The 20,135-nt window shown below is 32.3% G+C and overlaps 2 protein-coding genes and 2 pseudogenes across 2 annotated transcripts; all 4 read left to right on the top strand.

Moving 5' to 3' along the window:
- The first annotated feature begins 461 nt into the window (after positions 1-461).
- On the top strand, positions 462-1,054 carry LOC117904013 (annotated as a pseudogene).
- A 1,934-nt stretch (positions 1,055-2,988) lies between these two features.
- Positions 2,989-3,916, top strand: LOC117904839 (kunitz trypsin inhibitor 5-like). Its single transcript, XM_034817613.1, has one exon. It carries the CDS (start codon positions 3,030-3,032, stop codon positions 3,639-3,641), a length of 612 nt encoding a protein of 203 aa, XP_034673504.1. The 5' UTR covers positions 2,989-3,029; the 3' UTR covers positions 3,642-3,916.
- A 9,089-nt stretch (positions 3,917-13,005) lies between these two features.
- Positions 13,006-13,620, top strand: LOC117904305 (kunitz trypsin inhibitor 5-like). Its single transcript, XM_034816845.1, has one exon. It carries the CDS (start codon positions 13,006-13,008, stop codon positions 13,618-13,620), a length of 615 nt encoding a protein of 204 aa, XP_034672736.1.
- Positions 13,621-17,756: 4,136 nt separating this feature from the next.
- On the top strand, positions 17,757-19,828 carry LOC117904012 (annotated as a pseudogene).
- The last annotated feature ends 307 nt before the right edge of the window (positions 19,829-20,135 follow it).

The following is a 20,135-nucleotide window of genomic DNA, read 5'->3' as shown; positions in this document are numbered from 1 at the left end:
ATAAGACCATAAAAGCCTTCATCTTAGCATGGATTAGGCAATCATACCAAGCAAGAGTTGTTGACTTGTGCCATTTGCTGGTTGTCATGCAAAAATCTTGAACCATGTAGTTGACTGTGCATTTATATATGTCAATGTCACTAATCGACACTAATTTTTGGGTGTAAATATCATTTAGTCCGTTGCTCAGGCATCGGGTGTGATTGACCATTCGTTCAATGCCTGGAAACTTCAGCTGGGTTGGTTTGTCTGTTTAGAAGTCCCAATTGGCTTGGTCTGTCCACTCCATCTGGCATTGAGAAAGAAGGAAATCTCTCACCTCTTGCGCCAAACAGAGCTTATCTTGGTCCAGATGGATTATCTGTTTACCTTGAACGACCAAAGGGTCTTGAGTTTGGGAAGGACACGTGGAGGGAAGCTCCCCACAACTTCTCCACATATTCAAAAGATTAATATTTACAATGAAGACTACGTTCTTGCTACTCTCCTTCCTATTAGTTGACCTCGCCACCCAAGTTGCACCTGATCCATTGCTTGACACTAATGGAAAAAAGGTCCAATCTGGGTGAATTACTACATCTTGCTAGTTATCCGTGGGAGCGATGGTGGCATCACAGCGACCAGTGTCGGGAATGAGACCTGCCCACTTGATGTTGTCCAAGACCATGTCAAGGCATCAAATGGTCTCCTGTTTACATTCACACCGGTGAACCCCAAGAAAGGAGTGATCCGCGTGATGACCGATCATAACATTAAGTTCTCTATTGCCACGACTTGTGTACAATCCACAGTGTGGAAGCTCGATGAGTATGACCAATCTACTAGAAAATTGTTTGTTACAACTAGTGGGGTTGAAAGGAACCCGAGTATCCAAAATTTGAGTAATTGGTTTAGGATTGAGAAGTATGAGGATGATTACAAATTGGTGTTCTATCCAACAACTTGTGATTTTTGTAGGCCTATTTGTGGGGACATCGACATTTATATTCAGGATGGATACAGGCGTTTGGCTCTGAGTGATGTGCCACTCAAGGTTATGTTTAAGAGGGCTTGAAGTTGGTTGATTTCCTTCAATGTAATAAAATATAGTAGATAAATAGTGAATTATATGCATGAATTCTAGCCATGTAATAAACCAAGGGATATTTTCCTTGATAATTCAATGATATCTAGTTATTATATATTCACATACAAATCTTAATTTTAGGACAAATTCTAGCCAAACTCATCTTTACTTCTCTTTCAATCTAAAAGTCCACATCATCATTTTAGGACAAATCTTAATTTATTTTTCCTTTTTTAACAAAACCTCTCAAAATTTTTAACCATTTAAAAAAATATTATAACAAAATCTCAAAAAAAAAATTAGCAAAATTAATAGACATGTTCTATGCATGGCACATGACTTGTTCAAAGAATAAAAATTATCTATGAATAAAACATAAGTTAAATTTATAAATTTATTATTTTATGTGGCAAGTTAATAGAAAATATAATTCATTTTATTTTGATTTTCAATTTGTATTTAACCTTTGACAATTTATGGTTATTTAGGTATAAAGGTTTTTATGGACTTTATAAAGCAAAGCCTAGATTTAGCTAATATGATTTTCTAAAATACAAATATTGTAAGAAAACTTCAGATTGCCTTTTTAAAATGCCCATGATTAAAAAAAGAAAAAGAAAAAAGAAGTTGTTTTAGCATTCAATTCTTCGCCCCCAATAGTGAATAGAACCACATTAAAATAAAAAACAATTTCGTTTCACAACACAAAAACCTTTTACCTTTTTTCTAAGAGAACTTTTCTTCTTGAGTTCTGTCTATCTTTCTTTTCAAAAAATCACTCTGTTCCACATTTTTTTATTTATTAGAGTGGTTCTAGGAAGTTTCTGGTAGTTCCAACTCCTGAAAACTGCTCTTCCGGTCTCTTATTTGGTTGGATAGGATTGGGTTAGCCTAACTTGGGCACCCACTCAACTCCAACAAATATAATTATAATATAAATTTTTTACTCTAAAAATAATTTTTTTATCTATTTCTAGGAATGTAATCATATAAATTCAGTATGTCGATATTTGTCATATATTACAAAAAAAATATTCAAGTGCAAGTAATAATAAAAAAATATAATTAAAGATCATTGGAGTTTTCTTTTTCTTTTTTTATAAAAAATATACGCTAAGTTTAGTTGATGGAAATTAGTCATTCTTCAAAACTTCGAAAGGATTAAAAATAAATGGTATTTTGAAATTTGACTTGAAAATTATTTGGGAGTTGGCTCCATTTCTATGAAAATATTGCTATTCATATGTAGCCCCGGACCTGGTCAAATTATCACCCATTCAAACAAAAACTGTCAAGACTTACTTGTACATGCAGCTACCAAACCTACAACCACTTTCAGCGTTGGCATTAATTATTCCATGATATATATATATATATCCACACACATATGCAGTCGGTATCACTGATTTTCTACTTTAGCCTGCTTGACAAATGATCCAATAGCTTGAACATTTAAGATAAGGTTTCGAATGGATGTGTCTCTTTTCTTTCATTAACATTCTTAATTAGGAGAGTTATCCTGTTTCATCAAAAGTCCTTTAGCAAAATTCTAAGGTACTGAATTGGGATCTCAACTCTTGAAGTACGTACGTAGCAAAATATGCATTAACCAAGCAAGAGATTCAAACAAAGCATGGGCAGACTTTGTAGTGAAAAAGGATATATGACGTGTGAGGATAAGATGATTTGACTTTGCAATGAAGTACAGTTTGACTGCAAATAATTCAACTTCAAACTTCTCTCCTTTCACTGAAGCTATCTGGAATGATTCAAGTAGGGTTTTTGATCATCCATTTATGCATACAAGTTAAGTTAGGTAGTAGTGATAAAGATTACAATGAAATACTACAAGCTCTCAAACTCAAAAGGATTACTCAACCCACATGAGAGCTCTATAAATACACGCTCTTTCTCCATTCTCTTCTCATCATCATAAGATATATCTTCTAAAAGATCAACAACAATGAAGACTACATCGTTGCTTTTCTCCTTGCTGCTCATTGCCCTTGCTGTGAAGCCTTTTTCTGTGGCTGCTGAATCTGCTCCTGACCCTGTGCTTGATACTGAGGGAAAGAAGCTCCGGTCCGGAGTTGATTACTACATCCTGCCAGTTTTCCGTGGGAGAGGCGGTGGCCTCACCCTGGCCAGCACTGGGAACGAGACCTGCCCTCTTGATGTTGTCCAAGAACAGCAAGAGGTATCAAACGGTCTCCCGTTGACGTTTACGCCGGTGAACCCCAAAAAAGGCGTGATTCGTGTGTCCACCGATCATAACATCAAGTTCTCTGCTTCCACAATCTGTGTACAATCCACTTTGTGGAAGCTTGAGTATGATGAATCGTCCGGACAACGGTTTGTCACAACTGGTGGGGTGGAAGGCAATCCAGGTCGTGAAACTCTGGATAATTGGTTCAAGATTGAGAAATATGACGATGACTACAAGCTGGTCTTCTGTCCAACGGTGTGTGATTTCTGCAAGCCTGTTTGTGGGGACATCGGCATTTATATCCAGAATGGATACAGGCGTTTGGCTCTGAGTGATGTGCCCTTCAAGGTTATGTTCAAGAAGGCTTGAAGATCTGCTGATCACAACATCAATATTTGGCTGGCAGTTGATACGACTTCTGTGTTGAATATTAATTAACCATATATGCATGTAATAAGTTTAAGGAGTACTTTTCTCCTATATTTCAATAATAGTTGAAGCTTTTCTTTACAGAAAATCAAAGTTCAAACTTCCTCTTTGCATGCAGTTTGTATCATTTTCAGTATGTAATAAAGGGCCACAAGTGTGTATCAAAGGACTAGTGCCTTTTCCCAGAAGCATATTTGGAGATCAGACTTATATAATTTATAGAGTACTTACAGTTATGAGGAAGTAATTTGAAAATAAAAAATAAAAAAAATCTTGGGAAATTATTAAAACCATCTCAATATTTTTTACTAGTATCTCAATTTATCCTTAATTTTTTTTTTCTTTTTGATAAAATTAACCTCCCATACGTTATCTTGAAATAATTTAACAAATAGTGGCATTATTTTTTTATCTTTAATTTGCACTCACTGCACTACTGTCAAAAAATATTCTTCCTACATGCCCTCGTAAAACCTTTGTCCCTCTCACAAGCATCATTTCGAAATTGCCCTCTTCACTCGTATGAACTTATCCACTTTCCTAAATTTACCAAAAATATAATAATTTTTAAATTTTCTTTAAAAATATTGCCAGTTTTCAAACAATTATTAATAATGTATTTCTTTGGTTAATAGTGAATTATTGTTATAAAATATATATGACAATTTGTAAATCTCTTTGTGACTTTTGAGGAGACATTTAATAATGAAATATGCATTTAACTTCTTTCTTTAACATTCTATTTTATCCTCCTCTTTCCACTTTATTTTCTACAACACATTATCAATACAAGCATAACACAAGAGCACAAGACTATAGCAAAGTCCAAATTCTCATATATTTTCAAAGATTCCACATCATAAGATGGATAATCCCCCTAACTTGACTAATTGCATAACATCATTATGAAGATGTATGTCTTGTTGACTGTGCAACAACACATACAATTCTTTGAGATAAAAAATATTTCCCGAACTTAGCATTTGCATTAATCAATGTTAACACAATATCGAGTTCGGTAAACCTAATTCAAGGCTCCGAAAGAGTCATTATTACTTGGTGAAACAAAATTTATACACTACAAGAAAAAATGGAAATAATGACGCTTTTTAAGCATCAAGAAAGGCAAAAGATGATGCTTTCTTAAAGCATCATCTCTTAGCTTGTCATTATAGGTTTCAATCAATAATGACGCTTTTAAAAAGCGCCATCATTGATTTATGCCTTCAATGACGCTTAAAGAAGCGCCATCTTTGCCTTACGTTAACAATGACATTTATGGAAATGTCATCTTTGAGCATTTTATATTGAAATAAGCTTTATAAAATTATACATGCGTCATCTTTGATAAATTTTATCAATGACGCTTTTAAAAGTTTCATCTTTAAATATTTTTTATTAAAAAAATATTTTGTCAATAAAAAATAATCATAAACCATAAGATTGAATCGAACTTTATTAATTAAAATTTGCAATAATAAATATACACCAACTTAGTCCCAATAATTAATGAAAGGGCTTATACATAACAATTTCATACAAAATTGATAATTATCTCAAAACAGAATTGACAATTCTTCAATATAAAAACAAACATTAGTGCTAAAAACAAAAATTAGTGCAAAAATTGGTTAAATGAATATAATATGCAATAAACTTAGTTCAACTTCCTAATGAATTCATTCAAGAAATCTTGATCTCAACTGAACAATTTCTCTTCTTTTGGGAACTTGAAGAACATTGATTTTATTTATTTGTAACCTGCAAACAAAGAGGAAAAAAAAAACATTATTTCTAAAAAAACACAACCAAATAACAATGAAATAATATTGTAGGAACTCATAATGGAGAAAGAAAATTCCTCACCAATTAAACTCATAATGGTAGAAATGGAGAGAGAGAGAGCCCATTCAAGAATATATTTCTATTTTTTAAAATCATGAAAGTACGCAGAATAAGGGAAAAGACCTAAAGAATTGATTCTTTAAACTCTTTTTCAATCAATATCCAAGCATCTTGTGGAGCATGACAACAAGAATACTTATATTTATAGCAATCTATAATGATATTATTTTCCCAAAAAAATCACCAAAATGATCATTGTTTCATAGTACTATATGATATATATATACATGGGAGGACGTGGTTTCCATTCCCTAAATAAATGCATATACATACATACATACATATATATATATATATATATATATCTTTTATTTTTTCCTATATTTGACACAATCACAAAGAAAAAAAAAAACAAAAAACAAAAAAACAAACAAACAAACAGAAAAACAATAAATGGTTTAAGTTTATTACAACTATTTTTTAATCTTTTGCTCTAAATTTTTGCTCCAATTTTTGTTTCTAATTTTAAAATAAACAATAATAATATATTTTATATGAAAATAAAATAAAATTCCTAACAAATTACATTAAAAAATTTATTTTTAAAATGATTTAAAATAATACTACCATTATGTATAGTAAATTTATAAAATACTAATAAAGAAAGAAAAAAGTGTTAATGTATATGATGTATATGATAAAACCCATGCATTCCTTCCAATATATTTTACTAAATTAAAAATAAAAACTTGTAGAATATAATTTTTCTAAATATGATATAATTCATGGTCCAGAGAGACTATTATTGTTGAACCTCCTAAAACCAATAAGAGAAAATAAGTCAGAACAAAATAGCAGGGTTATAAATAGTCGAGGTTTCTCAAGTGTAACTATTGTGAAATTTTAAATAGAACTACTGTGAGTTTTAAAATTAGTTAATAATATTAATGGATCACCTCAAATCCATCACTTCTATGTTTATTTTTATAGTGAAGAAATTTATCCAATTCTCTAACCTAAATTATTAACAACCTTACCTAAAACATTACCAAGAGAGAATAGATTGAGATCTAAATGTGTTTCAAGGGAGCTAGGTATAAGGTACATCAACATCTAGTTTTGCTAAAAGCTCCTTAAGGCTGACTATTGATAAAAATGTTAAGTACCAACATAAAAAATCTAATGTTGAAAAACATGTAGAGACATCACAATTGAATTACATAATCCGCAACATCAAAATTCTCCATACTCTTATAAATGAAATAAAAAGAGGGATAACAAGGCTACTTGTGTGCGAGAGATTTTGCACCATAACCCACATGTAAAAGAGAATAAAAAATTTATTTAATCCTCGACATCATATCACTCAACTAGAAGATAATACAATCCACTAATTTTCATATTGACATACAATTTTTTTATCCACACAATTTTCAATAAACGAAAACTTATAAAAATAATAAATATATAAATTCAAGTAAATAAATAGGATTGTACCTTTGCTAAGATGATGTCCAAAAGATCAAGTCTCATTTTGGGCCAAAACGTTCCATTTGATGCTTGTAAACCAACAAAAACCATTAAAAAATCCTTTCCATTTAAATAAAACAAACAAGAAGAATAATTATAATAATAATAATAAATAAATAAATTAAGGGAGATGCGTGCCATCCAAGTGGCCTGATGGGGACTTAGAAGTTAGGACAAAGCATTGAATCTCTCATCTCTAATGTAGGAACAGAACACCTCATTTCTCCACTAGCTGTCAATGCACATTGTTAGATCACTTTAAACATATTCTCTTAATAATGTTATTTGTTCAAAAACATATAATTTCTCATTTAACATAATTTTTTCTGATTTTGATTACATTGTTTCAATGTTGAACCATTTAATTAAATATAAGATCATATGCGACAAAGATTCCAATCCCTAATGGTTTTGAACCATTCTAAGTTCAAGATCAGGTCAAACAAAAAAAACTAATGATAGTAATAAATAACTAAAAGCTAAAAAAATAAAGAAGAAGTTTCTATTTAGTTGAAAAATTCAAATTGACCAAACCTTCAGTATATTTATAAAAATTCAAAACCTTGTGAACAATAATTTCATGAACAAAATCAAATTTTTTTTTTCTTGAGATAAGGGATAAAGTACTCATAAATGTCTAAAATGAACAAATCAGGCAAGATTTGATGAAACGGGCCTACATATTGAAGAAAAATGTGAAAAAATGAGTTTTTTCGCTGGTAATAATTGTTTTAACTTGTTAAGAAAAGCGTGAAATTATTTCATTTTCTCAAAATCAGAAAAAAAAAAAAAAAAAAAACTATTTCATTTTCTCCATATAAAAAAAACTAAAAAAAAAAAAAAACAAAAACTATACAAAAACTGTTTCATTTTCTCCAGATTAGGAAAACTAAAAACCTTATTTCATTTTTTTTTCTGATCAGAAAAACTTAAAAAAAAAAAAAAAAAAAAAAAAAAAAACCTGTTTCATTTTCTCCAAATTGGAGAAATTTAAAAATATATATATCATTTTCTCCTGATAAAAAAAAAAAAAAAAAAAAACAATTCTATTACATCCATATCAGAAAAACTAAATAAAAACAAAAACTATTTCATTTTCTCTTGATAAAATATATATATATATATATATATAAACAATTTTTTTTTCTCTAGAATTGAAAAACTAAAACAAAAAAACAAAAAACCTCAAAAAATTGGAGGCCAATTTCGTTGTAAAGGCTCAAGATTTCTCATTGCAATTGCTCGTTCATAGTGAGATTGAACTTGTCAAGATCAGAACTTGCCAGATCTCATGATTTCATCTACAATATGTGGGTATATAGAAACTACAAACAAAGGACTAGAGGAAAGAGATGACAACACGAAGGGTGGAGAGGGAGAAGACATCAAGAGGGGTGGCACCTCAGGTGGCGTTGATAGTTGTTGTGGGTTGGGGATGTGGGTATGGACTCCATGTTTTTGTGCTTGTTAAGGTGTGAGAATGTTTATCAGGGTTTGAGGATTTTATTTGTGAGAAGAAAAAAGAGGTTTATATAGGTGGAGATAAAATGACCTTTCTTTAAAACATCAAGGTATTTCAAAATAACAAAAACCCCTACAATGACACTCATAAAAAACGCCAAGGAAAAGAAGCGTCATTGTAATATAAAAAAATGTCATCATTGATGTAGATCCCTAGAGTGCCAACATTAACCCATTTTTTTTCTTAAATTTTGACACTTTTAAGAAGCGCTAAGGAATGAAGCGTCATTATATTAGTTTTTTGTAGTAGTGTTTTTTAAGCATTTTCATGAATATTTAATAATTTTCATCCCACCAATATTTTTGTCAAAATATCCACTCATATTTTATCGATATTTCTGTAAAATTCAAGTACCAATATATCTGTATTTATCAATATTTCAAACCTTGCTTAAAACTAAACTACCTTTTTATTTTATTTTATTTAGGGTCATACTACCTTTCGCTCACCACAATCTTTCACCTTTATAACTTGTACTTAGTTAATAATAAAATGTTTCTCACTTACAAATTTTTATGGAGCTATCCATGTCCCTATTACTCTTTCTCAGATGATTTAGATGGATCCCCAAAGACATTTTGACATTTATGCTAGTTTTGATTCTAGATATTTGAAAACTCAAATAAGTGATGTTTTTATGACACATTTTATCTATTACCATTTTGATGAGACAATTTTCTCATCGTTAGGGGAGGAAAGTTATTTGCAGTAGAACAACATGAAAATAATTAGGGAAACTTGTGCTTTGGAGTTGCTATTTGGGAATTATATGGTTTTCAGAACCCAACGATGGGAAATATGAGAATTAGCTTTTAATATGAAAAGTCTTATTGTTTTTGTGCACTTTGAGTTGACTCCATCTTTTATGCCCAAATTGCCACCCCTTTGGTATTTTGGTGACTGTACGTTAGGTACTACCTTAATAGCCCTTAGGTACTACCTTAATCTACTTTAGGTACTACGTTAACCGACCTTAGGTACTACCTTAGTTAAATTTGTGTACTACCTGTGTGAAGGCTTGAAACTTCATTTGTGGATATTACTTACTTCATTTGTGACCCTTAGAGCATGTCATTTTGTGATTAATTAGTGTGGTCAATTGGTTCACCTATATTATTTTGATGATTGTACCTTAGGTACTACCTTAATAGCCCTTAGGTACTACGTTAATCTACTTTAGGTACTACCTTAACCGACCTTAAGTACTATCTTAGTTAAACTTGCGTACTACCTATGTGAAGGCTCGAAACTTCATTTATGGATATTACTTACTTCATTTGTGGCCCTTAGAGCATGTCATTATGTGATTAATTAGTGTGGTCAATTGGTTCACCTTCGGTATTTTGGTGACTACTTTAGGTACTACCTTAATCTACCTTAGATACTATCTTAACCGACCTTAGGTACTATCTTAGTTAAGCTTGACATAAGAACTGTTATTATCCTAAAATGTGGTATACATGTGTGAATTATATGCATTTTGTACTATCTTTTGCAATAGTCATTCATAATAGCAACTATGGCAACTACAATGCTAGCTATTTACCCCATTTGCTCAAATTTGACCTCCTTCAACCTGAGTTATGCTTTAGAGACTCATGGAACTGACCTTATAAAGCTAATCCGCCACTACAAAAAACTTCAACGATTGTGGGTACTAACTTTTATCTTAACTATCATCTCTAAAAATCAACACTCTTCCTTTATTGAGATGTATGACAAGTTCCTATGATTTATGCAAATATTGGATTGCATTGGAGACAAGGGACTAGGAGTTGTAGCTTCTACTTCTGTGGACTTTGTAGATGCATTCTAACCTTCCAAATTTTTATTGTTTTCTAGTAGTTGTACTTTGTTTAGGTGAATTGATTATTCTATTTTTAGTTAATGCAGATTTAGGGATATGCTGTTTAATTTACCAAAGATCTCTTGTTTGTAATTCTCATTATCATATGTAGATCTTGGTTAAGATTTGCCTATTTCCTCAGTAGCAATAATATCAGTTACCAATGAAATGAATCTTGTGTAATTTGTAACATCATTTTTGTGTAACCTTATAAATATACTTTTGAGACCAAGAAAAATTATTATTTTAATAGGGTTATTGATTTATTGATAAATGAATATTTATTAATTTATAAAAGTATTATATTTTTATTTTATAATATTTATACATGTATGACTTATAAATAAAGTATTCTAATTACAATAACAATATAAAAAAATTAGATACCTCAAAGATAGGTAGACTCATCAATGGACCCTCCATCCTCTTATTTTCCATCTAATTTTTCATGTCCGTCATAGAATAATAAGATGATTAATTATTCATTATTTTTTCAATCCAATTGCTCTTTTGATTTTGGAAAAAAAAAAATATATCTTTATCAATATTAATTTGACTAGAATGAAGACAAATTTACCTAAGCATAGCATTATGACCAAAATATAAAAATAACAATAGAAATAAAAACCCTCGTATGATTTGAAGCATCTAGTTACGCATTATTAAAACCCATGAAGTCTAGGTAGCAAATGAAGGAACTAAATCCTGTAATGGAGATGATATTGATCCTTCAAATGATTCACATACATGAATAAATTCGGGTTGGTGTAAGAGGCAATAGTTGTTTCATCGTGGAAACAGTTTCTATTATTTGCCCTTCTATGCTTTCATGATTTAGCCACAAATGTCATTTTCTCTTTGCTTCCCACTTTCAGTTTTAGCTCATTCAACTGTCTAGGAGCGGGTTGGTGTCCTTTTCAATTTTAGACATAAAATCGGTCGACTGGTTTCCTCTTCCCAGATGGGGTTTGGTCGAGAGATGCAAAATATCTTCTCTCTCTTCCAGTAGCATTAATCACAAAATGGCATGCTCTAAAGGTCACAAATGAAGTAAATAATGTCCACAAATGAAGTTCCGAGCCTTCACATAGGTAGTACGCAAGTTTAACTAAGGTAGTACCTAAGGTCGATTAAGGTAGTACCTAAAATAGATTAAGATAGTACCTAAGGGCTATTAAGGTAGTACCTAAGGTATAATCATTAAAATACCAAGGTGAACCAACTGACCACACTAATTAATCACAAAATGGAATGCTCTAAGGGTCACAAATGAAGTAAGTAATATACACAAATAAAGTTTCAAGCCTTCACACATGTAGTACACAAATTTAACTAAGGTAGTACCTAAGGTCGGTTAAGGTAGTACCTAAGGTATAGTCACCAAAATACCAAAGGAGAACAAACATTCTCTCTCTTCTAGTAGACTTTTCTTCCTGATCGAGGACCGGTCGATCGGTTTGTCAGGACTCAATACTTTATGAGTCTCCCGCGCTTCATTTTCTACATCGTTTCCTCTGGTTCTTCAAGGGTTTTGTCAATTCAATGGTCTAGGAGAGATGGTTGGTGCTATTTCTTGCTGATAGAGCTATCTTAGACACATATTTGTGAGTCTAGGATGCATTTGGAGGTTAGGGTTTTGGTTTTTGGGTACCTACTCTCTTCACCTGAGCTCTATTTCGTTTTTCTCGGATTCTCTTAGACTCCCATGGCTCCTAGATGAGAGTCAATTGTGGCTAGGGCTCAGGGCAAGCGCCCAACTGAGGTGTCTCAGCCAGAGGCATGCCGAAAGTCGCGTTTTGATGTTGCCTTGGAGTTTTGAATTTGGGTTTTTGAACTAAAAAGAGAGAAATTTTAGGTTTTTAGAAGTGAAGATAGATGATAGAAAGCTTCTAAATGAGAGAGGAAAACATTTAGATTGAGTGGTCAGGTTGGGTCAGGTCCTGCTAACATGGAGGTTGGGATAATGCTGAGGATGCTAAGCTGGAGAAACGGAGGGGCAATTTGGGCACAGAAGATGGAGCCGACTCAAAGTGCACAAAAACAATAATACTTTTTATATTAAAAGCTAATTCTCATATTTCCCATTGTTGGGTTCCGAAAACAATATAATTCCCAAATAACAGCTCCAAAACACAAGTTTCCCAAATAATTAAAGATAGAAAACATCCATTGTCTAATCTTGTGGTCCAAGCTATTGATTGAGATATATATATATATCAACATATATACTTAGGCAAAAAGGATATATGACGTGTGAGGATAAGTTGTTTTAACTTTGTAATGAAGGACAGTTTGAATACAAATAATTCAACTTCAAACTTCTCTCCTATATTAATTTCTTCATTGATTGAGGCTACCTCATATGATTCAACTAGGGTTTTAGATCATCCATTTATATATAGAAGTTAAGTTAGGTAATAGTGATAAAGATTACAATGAAACACTACAAGTGCTCAAACTCACAAGGATTACTCAACCTACATGATAGCTCTATAAATACAATCTGTTTCTGCATTCTTTTCCCATCATCATAAGATATATCTTCTAAAAGGTTAACAACAATGATGACTATATCGTTACTTTTATCCTTGCTGCTCATTGCCCTTGCTTTGAAGCCTTTTCCTGTGGTTGCTGAAGCTGCTCCTGACCCAGTACTTGACATCGAGGGAAAGAAGCTCCGGTCCGAGGTTGATTACTACATCCTGCCAGTCATCCGTAGGAGAGGCGGTGGTGGCCTCACCCTGGCCAGCACTGGGAACGAGACTTGCCCTCTTGATGTTGTCCAAGAACAACATGAGGTATCAAACGGTCTCCCATTGATGTTTATGCCAGTGAACCCCAAGAAAGGTGTGATTCGTGTGTCCACTGATCATAACGTCGAGTCCTCTGCTGCCACAATCTGTGTACAATCCACTGTGTGGAAGCTTGACTATGACGAATCATCGGGACAACGGTTTGTCACAACTGGTGGGGTTGAAGGGAACCCGGGGCGTGGAACTTTGAGCAACTGGTTCAAGATCGAGAAATATGAAGATGACAACAATCTGGTCTTCTGTCCAACAGTGTGTGATTTCTGTAAGCCTGTTTGTGGGGACATTGGCATTTATATCCAGGATGGATATAGGCGCTTGGCTCTGAGTGATGTGCCCTTCAAGGTTATGTTCGAGAAGGCTTGAAGAATTGCTGATGACAACATCAATACTGGCCAGCAGTTTATTATGACTTGTGTGCTGAATACTAATTAACCATGTATGCATTTAATCAATTGAGTACTTTTCTCCTATATATATTTGAATAATAGTTGTTGCTTATATTGTCATATATAGGAAGAGTTGAATCTTTTCTTTAACAGAAAAATCAATGTCCAAACTTCCTCTTTGCTTGTGGTTTGTATCATTGCAAATATAAATTCATTATGTCATTTTCAGTTTGTAATCAAGGGCCACAAGAGTATATCAAAGGACTAGTGCCTTTTCACAAAAGAATACTTGGAGGTCGAGTTATATTTATAAAGAGTAGTACTTATAGTTACGAGGAAGTAATTTAAAAAAAAATATATATCTTGGGAAATTATCAAAAACACCGCAATATTTTTCACTAGCATCTCAATTCATCCTTGTTTGCTTTTTTCTCTTTTGTGTCGTGTTTCTTAGATGGAAATGGAAATGCAAATGGGCAATGAGAATGAATGTTTTGTTTTCATTCTTATTTTTTCTTGAATAAAAATGAATTTAATAATTTCAATTCTTATATTTAGATGATCAAGAATGTAAAGTTGGAATCATTATTTGTTTCCATATTAATGTTAGGTAATAATGAATATATATATATATATATATATATATATATATATATATATATAAACTTAAATTCATTTTATGATTTTTCTATAGAATCAAAACAAAAAAATAATTTCTAAAAACAAATTTTCCAAACAAGTTTTTGGATTTCCATTTTTAAAATTTTTTTTTTTTGAAAACAACTTGTACTGAAGATCAAAATATCTCCTATTAGAGATGAATTGAAATTTTGCTTAGGTGAGATTTTATTCACATTTTAAATTATTTTTTATTTCATTATTATCGTTAGTTGAGTTATCCAAAAATAAAAATAAATAAGAAAATGGATAAAATGACTATTCCTACTCTTCATTTTTGTGTTCGAAAAATTCCTTTTGAAAAATTAACGTCTCATATATTACTTTGAAAGAGTTTAACAAATGGTGGCACTATTGTTTTACCTTCAATAAGCTTTGTCCCTCTCGCACGCATCATTTCAAAACTGTCATCTTCACTTGTATGAACTTATCCATTTTACTAAATTGACCAAAAAAATATTCATTTTTTAACTTTCATTAAAAATACTTCTAATTTTCACTTTTCAAATAAATATTAATACGACATTTCTTTTTTTAAAAATGAATGACAATATTTTAAAAATTTTAGTAATGAATTATGATATTTTAAAATTGATAGAAACCTAAATTTATTTTAAAACAAATATTGATACTATACAAATTACACTAGATAAATATGAAATGGATGGATAATGATTTTCTTGAATAAATAATACAATTATAATTTTTGAAAATATAAATATTAAATAATAATATATCCTTTTTATTAAAAAGTAATCATAAATATTTTGGTAGATAATATAAAATAGCAATATTAATACTTTAATTATATTTCTTATTCAAAATGAGCAATTAACAATATTTTAGAAAATGATCATGATTTATAATATTTTATTTAAAATAAACTATAAATAAATAACCCAATTAAATTTTTTTGTTCAACATGAAACAAACCAAGTTGTTTTTATAGGTATACAGTATATACGTAGTGATAAAGTGTATTTTGGACCAATTTGGTTGATAGAAATCTAGCATCAATTTTTTAGTTAATTTTTTAATTTCAAATTATTTTTAAAAGTATTAAATCATTCACACAGGCTGCACACACGAGAACCGCACGAGATGCGCACAAGCCGCATGCACGAGAAGCGAGAAGCGCACAAGCCACATGCATGAGAAGTGTATGCAATGTGCATATGCCATGTGCATGGGAATTGCATGGGACACACACGTGGGTAGTAGCATGAGGAGAGATTCTCTAATTTTTCTAGGCATGTTTTTCATCGCAAGGAATTGATCTGGGAACATCTAGGTCTAGGTATGAGCATTTTTTTTTCTAAATATTTATTTTAAAATGGTTTTTGAAGCCATTATTTTTCGTTGCATTAGATTTAGAGAGCCCTAAGGATAGATGCATGCACCCTATGAGATCCAAGGCATGGGAACAAAGTAATCTAGGGTTCCCAACAAGCTTTTCCATGCATTGCTCTATATGAAGACATTTTAAGGTTAGTCTTATATGTAATTCGATATGCTTAAAAAGCATCTACCAACTTAGTAGCTCAATACTTTTTGCTTATGTTGACCACCTTCACTAGAATCCCTTGTATCTCTCTATTTACTAGTTCAACTTGTCCATTTGCCTATGGATGGTATGAAGAAGTAACTCTATGTCTATCTCAACTCACTTTTAGCAAGGATGCTAAGGTTTATCTCCATCTCTTGGTTTTAAGCATTAAGGTATAGTAAACAATTGTTAGACAACATCTAGCAATTATATGTTCACCTTATCTTGCTTTAGCACCTCAAAAACTTCCAAGTAGTTGTTATGGACTTTATTCCCCTTCAAAACTTAAGGAAATGGAGTAGTAATTCTTTGATCTTTTCTTTCAGATTTCTCAGCTTTACCTTGATCTATCTTTCTTTTTTCCAAGCATTATAGTATTTTTCAATTCCTTTTTCAACCTCTTTTTTCAATTTTCTTTCATTCATCAATGTAGTTAAGGACTTTTGCACTTCTCAATGGCACAACCACTATCACCTCATGTTAATCTCCAGAAAAGCTCTAACCTCATCCTAATTCACAAATGAATTTTGAATTTTAGAGAGTTGGAAATTTCCCTTTCTCACCATTTCCTTGCGTATTAAATTTATTCAAGGTAGTTTGATTGTTAGTGGTAGCTTATGATGTTTGAGAATTGAATTTTTTTTCTTCTTCATTCCACTTTTTGTACTTAGCTACCAATTTCTTAAACTCCTCATTAAACCTTCCTTGTTATTCAATGAATACTTACATCATAGTTTCTAATGAAGATGATGATGATCTAGAGGGTTGATTGTTCTAGAATTGAGTTGAATATGGTTGATTGAGTTGATTAAAAAAACTTCTGAGAAGAAGAGAGAGAAAGAAAGACTTGTGTATTAGAAATAAGAGGAAAATGAGTTTTTAGAAAGAAATGTGAGGAATATTCATGTCCAAAAAGGGTCATGTCTCCTAAAGAATGACTGAGAGGGGTCATTTTTCTAATTTTATAATAATTTTGGCCCTTATGTCCTATATATATATAGTTTATGCATGTGGATTAGACACTAGGTCGTGTTCCAATGATGATATAATGATGATATTTGAGTTGTTAGGATAGAACCCTTAAAAGCATAACATGATGTAATAAATTTGGAATTCATTATTTATTTAATGATGTTCTAGTTTCACTTTTATCTATCCTTATTCCATGTATTATACTTTATGAGCATTCTTGTTTACATCTTTTGCATTGTACATGACTTAGGTGCATTAGAAGTTGCACAAAAGATCTAAGTCATGGGTTCCTTACAAATAGATGACTTGTTCACAACTGGTTCATGGGTTTAGCCAACCCATTAGAAATTGTAGTGCACCACCTCTTAATTGGAGGGATGGTTGGTCTTAGCTATCAAGATGGGTTTCCCATGGTGAGTGTACTAGTGTGAATGGTTACACATTAAACAAGACCTATGGTGAGTCATGACTTAAGGCTGTCAAGTAGTCATGACCTCACCAAGTTGCTTCATTGTGTTGTTTCTCAACCTTGAGAGAATATTGAGTTTGTGTTAAAGTTAGTAGTGGCTTTGACCTATAAGTGAGATCGTAAGCTGATCATATATTCCCTATGGATTGGGTCACTATTGATGGAAACCGATAGCAATAGGTATTCTCAATAAAGGTACCATGATATCTCATGGGATTGAGACAATGTGTCCCTTGGGTGATCCTAAGGAGGTGTGCTCATAAAAACTATAGCCATAGTAGTTCCTTAAGTGGAACTTGACATAGGCTCTTTAAAAGCTAAGACATGTCGATTGAATACACAAAATGAGGATTTGTAACTGATAAAGGATAGTAAAGGTAGTCTTGAAAGGCTTATAGCTTTCGCCTTGTTAGACTATGGACACTAGCTCATGGGAAGACTGAACACAATGGATAGTAGGTCACGAACTTGAGCGCATAGTCTCGTTGTTATTTACATAGGATATTGGAGTTCAATTGATTCTCTATAGTGGAATGTTGAATCAACTTCAAAATTGGATTATGAGGGAGCTAGTACTTCTATAAGTTTCAATGGTCCCCACTCTAAACTCATATACCTTGTTGGCATGGATTATGAGGGTTGAATTGGCTATAGGTTCACTTTTGTGCATAAGGATGTTTTGGTAATTACGTAAGATTGCACAAGGATAAGTGAACAAGGTCTCTAAATTGAGCTAATTGATTAAATTATTAGGCTTTATTGAGTTAATTAATAAATTAGGAACCATTTTGGGCTAAATTAAGTGACCCGAGCCCATGTGCACTCAAGTCACTTAAGCCTAGTTAGGAACCTTATAAATGCCCCCTAGGGGTTTAGGTTTCTATAACATTTATCTTCCGCCATCCAGAGAGAAAGAGAGTCATAACCTCCACCCTCCTTTCCCCCCCATTGGAAGTGTGCCAAGAACAAGATTGAGTCATTGAGCGGAAGATCATGGGTTTACGAGACTTCCAACAACTTCAAAATCGTCTTCAACACTTGGAATTTAAGGTTTGATCATAAAGCCAGGTAGTTTGGCTTTATATATGTTTTAGGGTTATCAATGATGTCTTAAAATCAATCCTATTTTGAATTAGTATTTAACTTTTGCATTTAACACTAAAAGAAGCAAAAGTAAAAATAATTTATATTGTGATGCGGGATTAAATTTCATGTTTAGAAATTATATTTTAAAAATGATTTTATTAAAAATAACAATAGTTACAATATTTTTTAAATATTTTAATTGAATAAAATTTTCTTTTGATTGAATTTAAGGAAAAACATGATTTTTCATACTCTAAAATTTAAATAAAGAATATTGAAAAGCATAAAGTGTGAGATCCATGGTTACGAGAACTATTCAAATATTCTAAAACATTATATTTAACCATCAACTGTTACTTTACTATTTGAGAAGCTCCCTCAAACAAGACTATAAGATATCAGGGTCATCCTATAGGTCAAAAGGAGCACTATAAAATCATTTTTTGGAATTTGAAAAATAAGCATATCATCATCATTGTATAAGAATTGGAAGGTGGAGAGTGAAACCGCCCCACATGATCTTGATCTTGTTGTACAACACATTGAAAATGTACATTTCTTCACGAAAAAAGGATACTGTGATTCATGTGCAAGTAGTAGATGAGGATGAGGGGCTTTGACTTTGGAACAAACCATTCAAACATGTATGATGAAACTTCCTAAGCATGCGGGAATGGTTGAATAAACTGAGTTTTTTTTTTTATTAAAGTAATCGAATAACAAATGTTGTTTTTTGCTAACAACTCATAACTCTGTCGCGTTACTCAACCCATCTCAAAACTCTACAAATACAAGTCATCTCTGCATTCACTTCTCCACATCTCCCAAAAGATTAATATTTACAATGAAGACTAAGCTCGTGCTACTCTTCTTCCTCCTCTTTTCCCTACTGCCCAAGCTGCACCTAATCCAGTGCTTGACACTGATAGAAAGAAGCTCCAATCTGGGTTGAATTACTACACCCTGCCAGTTATCCGTGGCAGTGGTGCCATCACAGCGGCCAGTGTCGGGAATGAGACCTGCTCGCTTGATTTTGTGCAAGACTAGGTCGAGGCATCAAATGGTCCCCCATTGACCTTCACACCGTTGAACCCTAAGAAAGGAGTGATCCAGTGCTAACAGATCATAACATAAAGTTATCTGCTGCCACTTGTATACAATCCACAGTGTGGAAGCTTGATGAGTATGATGACTCGATTAGAAAATTGTTTGTTACAACTGGTGGGGTTGAAGGGAACCTGAGTATTCAAACTTTGAGTGATTGGTTCAGGATTGAGAAGTATGACGATGATTACAAATTGGTCTTCTGTTCAACAGTTTGCGATTTCTGCAGGCCTATTTGTGGGGACATCGATCGACATTTATATCCAGGATGGATATAGGCATTTGGCTCTGAGTGATGTGCCACTCAAGGCTATGTTGAAGAGGGCTTGAAGTACGTTGATTTCCTTCAATGTAACTGTTGTGCCAGCAGAAGGTTTAATGCAAACAATGTCATATCGAGAACATAAAAATAAAATAATCACAGTAATGGTACATGCCGTTTTAATGTGGTTCGGCTAACTATGCCTACATCCATAGATGAGAGAATCTTTCCATTATACTATAGAGAACATTACAAAGGACAAAACTAGATACAACTATTGGGTTTTTGAAACATTTCATATTTTTTCATTCCTTGTATTCACACCTTAAATCACGAACCCCTCACTCCACTAGGTATTTCTTGTTCTTCCTCACA

This window comes from Vitis riparia, chromosome 17, assembly GCF_004353265.1.
Source record: "Vitis riparia cultivar Riparia Gloire de Montpellier isolate 1030 chromosome 17, EGFV_Vit.rip_1.0, whole genome shotgun sequence".
Taxonomy (NCBI): Eukaryota; Viridiplantae; Streptophyta; class Magnoliopsida; order Vitales; family Vitaceae; genus Vitis; species Vitis riparia.
This window is presented reverse-complemented; position numbering and strand designations above follow the sequence as displayed.